Genomic DNA, 12,416 nt, shown 5'->3' with positions numbered 1-12,416 from the left:
TGCCGGGAACCAGCTACCCACACCGGAAAAACCTCCATGTCGGTGATTCAAATGGAGAAAATTATAGAGGAGGAATTGTCGCTAGAGTTGCTAACATCCAAAGAATTGGTTGTCGGTGGTTTCTTGGCCCGGAATGGATAGAAGGGATGATGGAGTGCAGGGAAGGCTTAGCGATGGAATTTTAGGGGGTGTTACCTTTGGCGAATGAATTGCAGCATATTGGGAGTGATACGGCAGTAGTACTGATGTAAAGATTGGTGTAGTGATGAGGACACCTCTGGAGAAGGACTTGCAGAAGGTTGGGAACCTTTTAGAATGTAGGGATGAGCTTGAGGGTGAACTACAGATGATGAGAGTTATGAATGAGAAGCAAGACTAGGAGGGTAGGTCTCTATTTTCTGAAGGAGAGACGAGGGACTTGATGGAATTGCAGTGGGCACCAAAGGGAGGGTAACGAGACGGAAAGTGAACCCATTCCTATAAAGTCTACTGCCACATTAGCCCAGATCAGTTTCCTCGGACTCGGTGCTACACAAGGTGAAGGAAATTAAATTTTTTTTGGGGATTGAGTGTGTGAAGGCTTTGAGGAACAATTCATGGCATTGCTCATGGCCATTGAACGACATACTTAGTCTAAGAAGTCGGGTTCCAAGAAACAGATTGAGCTAAATAGGCTGACATGGTCTATTAATAATGAGGGCAGCTCAAGCAAGGGACAATCCAAAGGAAGGGGGCCGAAAATTTCTTTATGAAGCTGAAGATTGTATCTTGGAATGTCAGAGGGCTTAATGAGGAAAATAAGCGACTACAGATAAAAAATATGTTTGGGAGTGGAGGGCGGATATCATTTTATTTCAGGAAACTAAGATGGATTCTCTTTCGGCATGACATTTGGTGTGGGGAATCAGCTCTTAAATCAAATTTTCCATCTCTTTACAGGATTGCAAGGGATAAAAATGTTGCTGTGGTAGATTATCTTCAATGAACGGATAATAATATTCTATGGAATGTTGACCTTTTTAGAGATGCAAATGATTGGGAAGTGAATGTTGTTTCAGATTTTTTGGGAAGAATTTATGATGCAAAAGTGATGTAGGGAAGAGAGGACAGGCTATTGCGGGACCAAGTTGGAAATTTCAGGTTTTCAGTTAGTTCTTTTTATAAGGTGCTTAATTGTCATTCTGCCAGTGTATTCCCCTGGAAAAGCATTGGGAGGGTGATGGTACCTACTAAGGTGGCGTTCTTCAGTTGGGTGGTTGCTCTAGGGAAAGTATTGAGATAACCTTAGAAAACGTGGTCTGTGTATAGCTGATTGGTGTGTCATGTGCAAGAAGGTTGGTGAATCTGTAAATCGTCTTTTTTTACATTGCGAGGTGGCAAAGTCTTTGCGGAATGAGGTTTTTGGTTGGACAGGTTTATATTGGGTGATGCCTAAGGAAGTTGTGGATCTTCTTGTATGTTGGTGTGGCTTTGAGGCAAGGAAACATGTAGCCGCAAGATCGAGAATGATTCCTTTGTGTTTAATGTGGTGTTTATGGCTGGAAAGGAATGTGAGATGTTTTGAAGACGGAGTGTTCTTTTGAAGAGCTTTGGAATTTTTTCTTTTCTACTTTGAGTTTGTGGGCTAAGATCTTTGTAAGGAATGATGATAATGTACTGAATCTGTTTCTGTTGTAGTTTTAGTTTTCATGCTTTCTAGAATGTACTAGGTTTTTCCTTTGTATACATTCTGTGTACTTGGGTTGTGCCTATTCTTGGTAAATAAAATTTCTTATTAATTATAAAAAAAGGGAAACTAAGATGAAAATTATTTCAAGAAGAATTGTTCGTAGCTTGTGAAACTGTTCATATGTTGATTGGGTGTATCTCGCATCTCTTGGGACCTCAGGTGGAGTATTAGTTATGTGGGATTGAAGGGTAGTGAATAAAATTGAGGATTACATTAGTGAGTATACAGTGGCATGTTCATTTAAAAATGTGGAAGATGATTTTACATGGGCCTTTGTTGGAGTTTATGGGCCAAATATATACAGCCAAAGAAGACTTCTATTAGAGGAGATTGCTGGGTTAGTGGGATGTGCCTAGGTGCATAGGGGGTTATTTCAATGTTATTAGGTTCCCGAGTAAAAGATCAGGGGAGAGTAGGCTTCGGTCTACAATGACAGAATTCTGAGATTTTATATTTGAGTTGGGTTTGGTGGACATTCCTCTTATGGGTGGAACATACACATGGTCAAATAATCAAACATGGTCTAGATTGGACAGATTTTTCTTCTTAGATTGGGAAACCCATTACCTGAAGTTATGTAAGAAAAGACTAACTTGCCTCCGTTCAGATCATTTCCCTATCTTACTAGATTGTGGAGGTATTTGTGGAGGGTGTAGGTATTTTAAATTCGAGAATACATGGTTGAAAACTAAGGGCTTTTTGGAAAGGATCAGGCCATGGTGGTCCTCCTATCTAACACATGGCACTCCAAGTTTTGTTTTTGTAGGGAAGCTGAAAGCTCTAAAAAGAGATCTCAAGATATGGAATGCACAAGTTTTTGAAGATGTAGGCAATCAGAAGAAGTTTCTAATGGAGGAACTACAGGAGATAGATAGGGCAAGGGAGGGTTGGGCACTATCTATGGAGGAACTCTCTAGGAAGACAAAATTAATCACAGAACTTGAGAGAGTTATATTATTGGAGATTTCATGGTGCCAAAAATTTCGAGCATTGTGGTTAAAAGGAGATAGAAACACGAAGTTTTGCCATAAAGTGGCCAACTCACATAGAAGGACTAACATTATTGAGATGTTAAATATTGATGGTGCTATGTCAATAGAGCTTCCAGTGATTCAGGAACATGTAGTGTGGCGGCCAAAACTCGATGGATTAGCATTTTAGACCATTGAGCAACAAAGTGTTGCCTGGATGGAGAGGCCTTTTGAAGAGACAAAGATCTATGAAGTGGTGAGAAGAATTTTCAAAGACAAAGCACCTGGTCCAGACGGTTTCTCTATGGGTTTCTTCCAATCTTGTTGGGAGGTGGTAAAGGAAGACTTGATGAAGGTTGTTCTGGAATTTGTCGCACTTGGTAAGTTTGAGAAAAGTTTCAATGCCACTTTTATTGCACTTATTCCAAAGAAGGTTGGGGCTATGTTAAAGATGTTTGGCCTATTAGTCTTATGAATGGGGTGTATAAGATTATATTCAAGGTTTTAGCAAACCGCTGGGGGGAGGATTATTTTGAGACCACAAAATGCCTTTCTAAAAGGAAGACAAATATTGGATCCAATACTAATTGCGAATAAATGTCTAGATAGTAGATTAAAATCAGGAGGACTGGGTGTTCTATGCAAGTTGGATATGGAGAAGGCGTATAACCATGTTAACTGAGACTTCCTATTATACTTGCTTGGGAGGTGTGGATTTGGGGAGAGGTGGTACTCATGGATTAGATACTACATCTTGACTGCGCGGTTCTTAGTTTTGGTAAATGGCAGTCCAGGGGGTTTCTTTAATAGTTCACGCGGCCTTAGACATGGTGATCCGTTGTCCCCGCTTCTCCTTGTCATTGTTATGGAGGCACTTAGTAGGATGACATCGGCTATGGTGGGCAATGGCGTTTTGGCTGGATTTTCAATTGTTGACACCAATTGGGGCACCCTTAACATTTCTCATTTGTTGTTTGCAAATGACACCTTGGTATTTTGTAAGAGAGACGAAAATCAAATTTATTGTCTAAGGGCTCTCCTACTTAGCTTCGAAGCAGTGTTAGGATTGAAGGTGAATTTATCCAAATCGGAGTTAGTCCCAATTGAAAACGTTCGTAACAACCGGCATTTGGCCAACATTCTTGGATGCAAGGTCTTCCCCGCACTTCCCATGAAATACCTTGCCTTCCTTTGGAGGCCTCTTTCAAGGCTAAATCTATATGAAATGAAGCAATAGAAAAGATTGAACGTAAGTTGGTAGGTTGGAAGTGACTGAATTTGTCAAAAGGTGGTAGGACCACCAATCAAGAACAGGTTGTCCAATTTACCAACTCACTTGTTATCTTTGTTCCCAATCCCGACTAGTGTGGTGATCCAAATAGAGAAACTCCAGTGTGATTTCCTTTGGAGTGGGTTGGGGGATGAGTTTAAGTTCCACCTGGTCAAATGAGATTAAGGTGTGTTCTCCAATTTCTACTGGACGGTTGAGACTTAGAACTTGAGGGTATTCAACCGGGTTCTTCTTGGGAAATGGTTGTGTTGATATAATATGGAGAGGGAAAACCTAAGGGGTAGCTCAATTGGTTAGGCCTTGTGTTTGTTCCCTAATGGTCACTAGTTTGAGTCCCCTCAGGCCATTGGAAGTTTACCTGGCCGTTAATTTCAGGGCCTTGTGGGATTAGTCGAGGTGCGTGCAAGCTGGCCCGGACACTCAAGAATATCAAAAAAATATATATATAATATGGAGAGCGAAGCTTTATGGAAGTTGGTGATTGATGTTAAGTATGGGTGTGTTTTTTTCTTTTTCTTTTTTTTTTTTTTTTTTGGGGTGGGGGGGGGGGGGTAAGGGGGGATTACGAGGGAGGTACAAGGTGTGTATGGAGTGGGAGTTTGGGAGCATATATGAAGAGGGTGGGGGGGTCTTTGCTCAACACACTAGAGTTGTGATGGGTGATAGATCTAGAATAAAATTTTGGCATGATTTGTGGTGTGGAGATCGAGCTCTTAAGGACACATTTCCTACAATTTTTAGGATTGCGTGTGAATAGGAAACATCAATTGTGGATCTCGTGGAGATGTCCGATGACTCAATCCAAGGTGTGTGAATTTTATTGGGGTGGCTCATGATTGGGGAAGTTGATAGTTTTTCTGATTTTTTCAGAACCTTGTATGCCGTGAAAAATAAAGGAACTGATAATCTGTGGTGGACACCTGCTAGAAAAGGTGCTTTCTCTGTCCGCTCCTTTTATAAGACCCTCACCAGTCCGTAGCAGAATAGCTTTCCATGGGGAAGTATTTGGAGAAACAAGTAGTCCAGTCTGGTCTGGTTTTTGGTCCAAGGTGGGTTACGGACTGAAATTAAATTTCGGTCCACCATTTTCCCATACCGGACCGGACCAGACTAATCACCCCTAGGGACCGGACTGGACCATTAACTATCGGTCTGTATAGGTCCTGGCCAGTATAAAATGGGGGCCCAATTATACAAAAAGCCCATCACTCCATCAGAATTCAAAAAAGTCCAAAATGTGTATTTTCGGCTCATTAGTATAAAAAAAAGTCCACAATGTTTATAATTTTGAATAATATAACTATTTAACTTTATTTGCACATCTTTTTACTTGCAAATAGCCTAAAAATTTCGAAATTTTTTTCAAAATTATCCATATCCATCCATTCTCCATAATAAAGTTAAAAAATTTAAAAAAATAGAGAAAATCAAAGTGAAAAATGCAATATCATCCAAATTCCAGATAAAAGAAAAAAATAGAATATATATATTTGCATATAATATTATGAATCTTTGCATATTATATTATGAATTCATAATTTATCATGAGTCATGTGATATATTAGTTAATTGATAACATGATAATAATTAGATATTTAACATTTTGTATTGTCAGTGGTGATAGGTTTGATGAAAATTTCATGATTCACTTATACAACTTCTGTATAAAATAATATATATAATTGATAAAAAAATATTTAACAATATATATTTATAATTCGGTCTGTCCAGGGTTAAAAAACCCCACCTCGGGATCAGACTGATACCCGAAATCTATATACAAACAGGACTGAAATGGACCATTAAGCATTTCAGTCCGGTCCGGTCCGGACCGGACTATTTGGTTTGGTCGGTTTTTCAGGTCTGGACTGAAAAATTGTCACCCCTAGACACAAGGCGTCTCCTAGGTTTGATGAAAATGTCGGGCAATTGTTGTGGATCGGTGTTGTATGCGCATAAAGAATGGTGAGAACATGGATCATCTTCTATTGCCTTGTGAGGTCACTAGATCACTATGGGATGATGTCTTTAGAATATTGTAGTTAGCCTAGGTTACGCTTGCTACGGTGGTTGAGCTCTTGGCTAGGTTGAATTTGGATGGGATTCCACAAATCTTAGTAGTGTGGAAGATGATTCCTATGTGTATTCTTTGGTGCCTATGGAAGGAATGAAATGATCAAACTTTTGAAGTAATGAGCAAACATTGGAGGAGAGAGTGTTCTTCGTTAAAAGTTTGTTCCTTTGGGCGAGTGTTGTAAATTGTAATGCATTAAATTTTCATACTCTCTCTCTCTCTCTCTCTCTCTCTCTCTCAGAGCTAGGTGTAAACTCTTGTATATCCTTTGTGTACTTAGGCTATGCCTATTCATATTAATGCAAATCTTTTATTATAAAAAAGAAAAGAAAAGAAAGGGGCCTTAAACTCCACAGATATCCACGTCTTCAAACCTCAAAACTGTTTTGGTTCTCTCCAAATAGGACACATTAAGTTAGGTGGAATAAGTTACACAAGTTCCCTATGGGCTATGGTGACTCCCAAACTCCCATTTCCTACATGTTAGGGGATCCACTGCTGAAGCCGGAAATGGTCAACTGATTCTCCCTCGCCCCCGCCCCCCTTCAAACAACATACCCTACATTTACAGGACTAATATACCTCTATAGTATGCCGTTCTATTAGATCTTCCCCCGTGAGTGTCTTTCCTAAAGTGGCCATCCCAACAAAAACAACTCCTGTTGGAGGGTGCGTTAGTTTTCCAAATGCTCTTTCATGGGAAAGGAGTGCTAGCTAGCATGGGGATATATGGCATTGTTGTATGAACTGAATTCAAAGATCCACCCCTTCCCTATTACACCTTTATCTTGCCCCATTATTAGAAATCTTGTAGGGTCATCAATAAAATACATTTGACTTTTTCATTCTTTTTCCATTTCCCTCTTCCTATTGTTTTGGAACTTGGGACTCAGCATAGGGAATTAGATATCATTAGTGTGATAATGTTTTTTTCTTTATACCCATTCATAAGCCACTATGACATTTGCTTTTGAAAGATCAGTATTTATTCAAAGTAGAAATTTGTCGTCATTTTATCATATGTCATTCATTTTTTGTATGTTTTCCACCCTTTGTTCCCTCTAGGGCTCTGCTTCACTTCCTTGACCCTGAGAAATTCAAGAGTAAAGATGATTTTGTTCAGAATTACAAGAATCTGAGCTCGTTCAATGAGAATGAGGTGCAACTTACAATTTTAATTACCTGTGCACTTACATATCCTACTTGTCTTTGTAAGTATATAATTTATATGTACCCAAAATATTGTCTGGGTTGTTTTGATGTAGCTTGCTAATCTTCATATGGAACTGAGACCTCATATTCTCCGAAGAGTTATAAAGGATGTAGAGAAGTCGTTGCCTCCAAAAATTGAGCGTATTCTTCGGGTTGAAATGTCTCCTCTTCAGAAGCAGTAAGTGCTATTATCAGTTTTTAATTAAGTAATACTCTACCAATTATGTCAGTGAGTTCACCATCTGCACATCTTGTGTTGGTTTCATTTATCTAGGTACTACAAATGGATTTTGGAACGCAACTTCCATGACTTGAACAAAGGAGTTCGTGGGAATCAGGTTAGTTTACATTTCAAGTATCATTGATATGTTTGAGGCTTTTTATTTATCGGTAAATATGAATTTTATTGAAAAAGGCGAAGCCAAGTACACGGAACATATACAAGAGCAACACGTATGCATGGGTGTCTAGAGATACAAGGAAATCATGTATGTTCATGCCATTAAAGTCTATTACAATCTACCAATGAAATAAAGTTAGAAGAAAAGAAGTTCTAAGCTCGTCCATTGTCCTTTCATGATCCTTAAAGTTGCGACCATTCCTCTCTATCCAGATGCACCACCATAGACATATTGGTATCATCTTCCACATAGCTGCAATTTGAGAGGTGGCCCGGGAGGCCTTGCTAGCTGGCCAAAAATTCAACCACCCTTCGTGGCATCACCCAATGGAGCCCCGCTCTAGCAAAGATATCATTCCACAAACTCCTAGCCACGTCACAATGCAATAATAAGTGATCCACGGACTCCTCAGTTTTCTTGCACATGTAACACCAATCCAATACAATGAGTCGGTGTTTCCTTAAATTATCTAAGGTGAGGATCTTCCCTAGCGAAGCTGTTCATACCAAAAAAAAAAAAAAAAAGCTTTTAGAGGAGCCTTAGTCTTCCATATGTTCTTCCATGGGAATACTCTTGTAGAATGTGTCATTAGGGACTTATAGTATGCCCGAACAGTAAATCTCCCCTTCTTGGACCGTGACCACAACATCATATTAGCTCCTCCATTTACTTTATAGTTATACACAAGATTGAAGAAATCTGTAAATGTGTCAATTTCCCAATCTTGGGCAGCTCTAATGAAAGTGATATTCCATTGAGGATAACCACTAGATAGATCCATGAGTTTTGCGACCGAAGCCTCCCGTTGTCATGCAATGTTGTATAAAGTTGGGTAGGCTTCCTTAAGATTTCAGTCTCCACACCAAAGGTCATTCCAGAATTTTTTATTTTTTTCAAAAAAATTTTAATTTTAATTTTTTTTAATTTAATTAATTTTTTTAAATTTAATTAATTAATTTTTTTAAATTTAATTAATTAATTTTTTTTTTTTTTAAATATCCGTGGGTGTCCGGGCCAGAATTTGATTCTGGAACCATCCCCAATTGCAAAGTGTGTATATCAATGAAAGTCGGTCCAACCTGTTCTTGTGTTTTTCCAAAGCCCCACCCTATGTGATCTGCTCAACTCATTCGAGCACCATCCTCCCCACGATCCACCATATTTTAAATTGATGATGTCTCTCCACAATGTTCCCCTTTCATTGCGGTAACTAAACAACCATTTAACCAATAAAACTTTATTGAAAACCAACAAGGTTTGAATTCCCGGCCCACCTTCACGTATTGGGTTACAAATTGTATCCCAATTCACCAAGTGAAACTTGAATTCATCTATTCCACCACAACCCCCCCCCCCCCCCCCCCCCCCAAATAGGTAATCTCGTTGCAACTTCTCTAGCCGGCGAGCCACCTTGCATGGTATTGGAAATAGAGATAATAAGTAGGCAAGTTGACAAGAGTACTTTTTATCAACATAACTCTACCACCTTTGGACAATGGTGGTCATCCTATCATGGTACATTTATCCCATTCTTTTAGCTATAGAGCCCTCGATTTTTGTCTCTAGGAAATCTCTTCCATTAATGCCATCCTTTCAATATCAGAGGTCACTTGCTTTTTGTTAGTCTTTTCTTCTTCTGTGAGACCCCTCTCCTCCTCCACATCCTCCAAACCTTGTAATTCGTCGAGGAGGGTCTTTTTTCGGCATTCTTCATTCCTAGAAATCTGCTCATTCCACTTCTTCAGGTCCTCCTTGAGAGCCCTTGAGCTTATATGGCAGCACATAACTAGGATTGCCCTGGTATGTTTGAGGCTTAAACAATGTTTATCGTTATTGCAAAAAATGTACATTTTCTGTATATGAAGTTTCCATTATAATTGCTAAGCACTCATAATTTTTGTGGAGGGGGGAGGGGGAACGGGGGAGGGAAGAACGTATTTTGTGTACCTTAAAACTCAATTATTCACACTTCATTTCTTGTTGACTGTCTTTAATGGAACCTTCTATTTTCTCTCCTTTTCAGGTGTCACTTCTAAATATTGTAGTAGAGTTGAAGAAATGCTGCAATCATCCCTTCCTGTTTGAGAGTGCGGACCATGGTTATGGTGGGGACTCGAGCACAAATGATAGTAGTAAACTGGAGAGAATTGTCTTAAGCAGTGGGAAGCTAGTCATACTTGATAAGCTACTTGTTAGATTGCATGAGACAAAGCATCGTGTTCTGATTTTTTCGCAGGTTTGTTTCACTTATCACCTCATTGAATATGTAGCTTAAGAACTTAAAGGAAGATTTGGATTTTTCTACAGAGTTGCCTACTGATTTTGTTTCGTTGATCTTTCATCTTTTTGCATGCACATAGGCTGGCCAACAGGATGGCCCATTTTGACGATGGTGCATGTTTTCTTTTCTGATAATTACTTGGGTGCTTGATTCTAGTTAAATTGTTTTGGTAATTAAGTATTAGATTATTCTTTTTTAAGTGATTAATCAAGTACTGTAACTGTTTCAAGGGTGACCTATAATAGACAGATTGCTTATGCAGATCCCTAGAGACATCTAAGATACGAAGCTTACCTGAGATCCCTATAGACCTGTTATTTGCTGACCTGGTTTCTTGGTCAGTTCTCCTAGAATCTAGTTTAACTTACTAGAAACTCAACAAGTTCAATAGCTATGCTGCTTTCTACATTCATTCATAATATAGAAATTTCTTGTATTTTGAGTCTTTTTTTGTTGATGATTACTGTCAGTTGTTATGTGTTTTTGTTCTGTGTATATGCATACATGCATGTATATTTTCTGCTACAGTGTGCATACAGTATAGCAGAAAATATTTTTTGCTACAGTATGTGCATACAGTATAGCAGAAAATATATTTTTTGCTACAGTATGTGCATAAGTTCATGTATGTGCTATAATGTGTATGTCCACATTATAGACTACAGTGATATTTTTTTTGATTACTTATCAAAAATATTTTCTGCTATACTGTAGGCTATAATGTGGACTATATGAGTGATATTCAGTTTTCGCACTAGTGCATGAGAGTGATTGAGTTTTTGGTTGAAATGATGATTGAGTGCAGATGGTTAGAATGCTGGATATACTAGCAGAGTATATGTCACTTAGAGGTTTTCAGTTTCAGAGGCTTGATGGTAGCACAAAGGCTGAGTTGCGCCAGCAGGCAATGGATCATTTTAATGCTCCTGGTAGTGATGATTTCTGCTTCCTTCTTTCCACTCGGGCAGGTGGCTTGGGTATCAACCTTGCAACTGCCGACACCGTTATAATATTTGATTCTGACTGGAATCCCCAAAATGACTTGCAGGTCTATATTGGATTGAATCTGTGTTTTATCTTTCATTTGGTTAGCACTGTTGGGCTTTATGCTGATTATTTATGATCACCTATCCTCTTGTTCACTCCTTTTTTTTTTTTTAAATTGTGGTAGGCAATGAGTAGAGCTCATAGAATTGGACAACAAGACGTTGTTAACATCTATAGATTTGTTACAAGCAAAAGTGTTGAGGAAGATATCCTGGAGAGAGCCAAGAAAAAAATGGTATACTGCACAAAAACGTTTGGTTTTGTTTAATTGTCTCTTATTATTGGTTCTAAGTTGCCTTGGTTTATGCAGAAACATATATAACATATTATTCTGTACCTATGTGCATGCACTACTCATGAATCTAATTTTTTGGCTATTCAAGGTCAATAATTTTACTTGTTCTCTTATGTTTATGTGCTTTTTAGGTTCTTGACCATTTGGTGATCCAAAAATTAAATGCGGAGGGCAGATTGGAGAAGAAAGAAGCCAAAAAAGGGAGTTACTTTGATAAAGTAAGGACATTTGTCAAAATACGGTTGCAAGGGTAACTTCATTGTTAAACGTGGGAACTTGAAAGAGGAAACAAAAGAAATTTCTGAGCTTATAAGCTTCCATTTGTGGTGAAACGTTTTTGGCCTTAATGGCATTTTAAAAAATTTTACTTTGTAGGGACGTACTGTACTTTTAAGCTTTTGGGACAGTTAATATATTATATTTCATGATTGCAGAATGAGCTATCAGCTATCTTAAGATTTGGAGCGGAGGAGCTTTTTAAGGAAGACAGGAATGATGAAGAAAGCAAGAAAAGGCTCTTAAGTATGGATATTGACGAAATTCTTGAAAGAGCGGAGAAGGTTGAAGAGAAGGAACCTGGTGGAGAGGAGGGGCATGAATTGTTGAGTGCTTTTAAGGCAAGATTGTAAAATCATGTTTTGTTGATGAAATTTTGTCTTTTGCCGTTATGTAACTGTATTACATTTTAGTACAACCGCTGAGTGCTAGCTCAAATAGCACTCACTGAGGGCATAACTTTTTTAACTTATGGATAAAAAAGTATCCCTTAATGAGTTTTCCCTTTCATCTAGAGTTTTAACATTGGGGTGCAGCGTGTGTGTTGATCTATACTTGCTGGTGCTTCTAAATCCTGAGAGTCATTTATGTTTTTTACAAAGGTTTTATGTATTTATTTGTTTATGTCCAGGTTGCCAATTTTGGTAGTGCAGAAGATGATGGGAGCTTTTGGAGTCGTTGGATAAAACCGGAAGCAATAGCCCAAGCTGAGGTAGGAACCTCTTATGTTGATATTACTTAATGCAAAATAGATATGGTTGTTCCCCAACTCTTTGAGTTTCGCGAGTTATGTTTACTATTCTTTATTCATTTATGCTGTCTCTTACAGTTAGACGTTT

General features: G+C 38.5%; 1 protein-coding gene across 4 annotated transcripts in view; it reads left to right on the top strand.

Annotated features, from left to right (window-relative positions):
- Window positions 1–12,416, top strand: part of LOC122292647 (protein CHROMATIN REMODELING 5) — a 39,985-nt gene that overhangs the window by 22,691 nt on the left and 4,878 nt on the right. For all 4 annotated transcript variants that reach the window (XM_043101101.1, XM_043101100.1, XM_043101099.1 and 1 more), the window contains exons 16-24: window positions 7,131–7,224; window positions 7,331–7,455; window positions 7,552–7,615; window positions 9,702–9,914; window positions 10,765–11,007; window positions 11,131–11,241; window positions 11,433–11,519; window positions 11,736–11,918; window positions 12,209–12,289. In XM_043101101.1, the coding sequence (XP_042957035.1) occupies window positions 7,131–7,224; window positions 7,331–7,455; window positions 7,552–7,615; window positions 9,702–9,914; window positions 10,765–11,007; window positions 11,131–11,241; window positions 11,433–11,519; window positions 11,736–11,918; window positions 12,209–12,289 (1,201 nt within the window). The remainder of the gene's footprint in view (window positions 1–7,130; window positions 7,225–7,330; window positions 7,456–7,551; window positions 7,616–9,701; window positions 9,915–10,764; window positions 11,008–11,130; window positions 11,242–11,432; window positions 11,520–11,735; window positions 11,919–12,208; window positions 12,290–12,416) is intronic.

The sequence above is a fragment of the Carya illinoinensis genome, chromosome 13, assembly GCF_018687715.1.
Source record: "Carya illinoinensis cultivar Pawnee chromosome 13, C.illinoinensisPawnee_v1, whole genome shotgun sequence".
Taxonomy (NCBI): Eukaryota; Viridiplantae; Streptophyta; class Magnoliopsida; order Fagales; family Juglandaceae; genus Carya; species Carya illinoinensis.
Note: the sequence above shows the minus strand (reverse complement) of the source record. Positions and strands in the feature narration are given on the sequence as shown.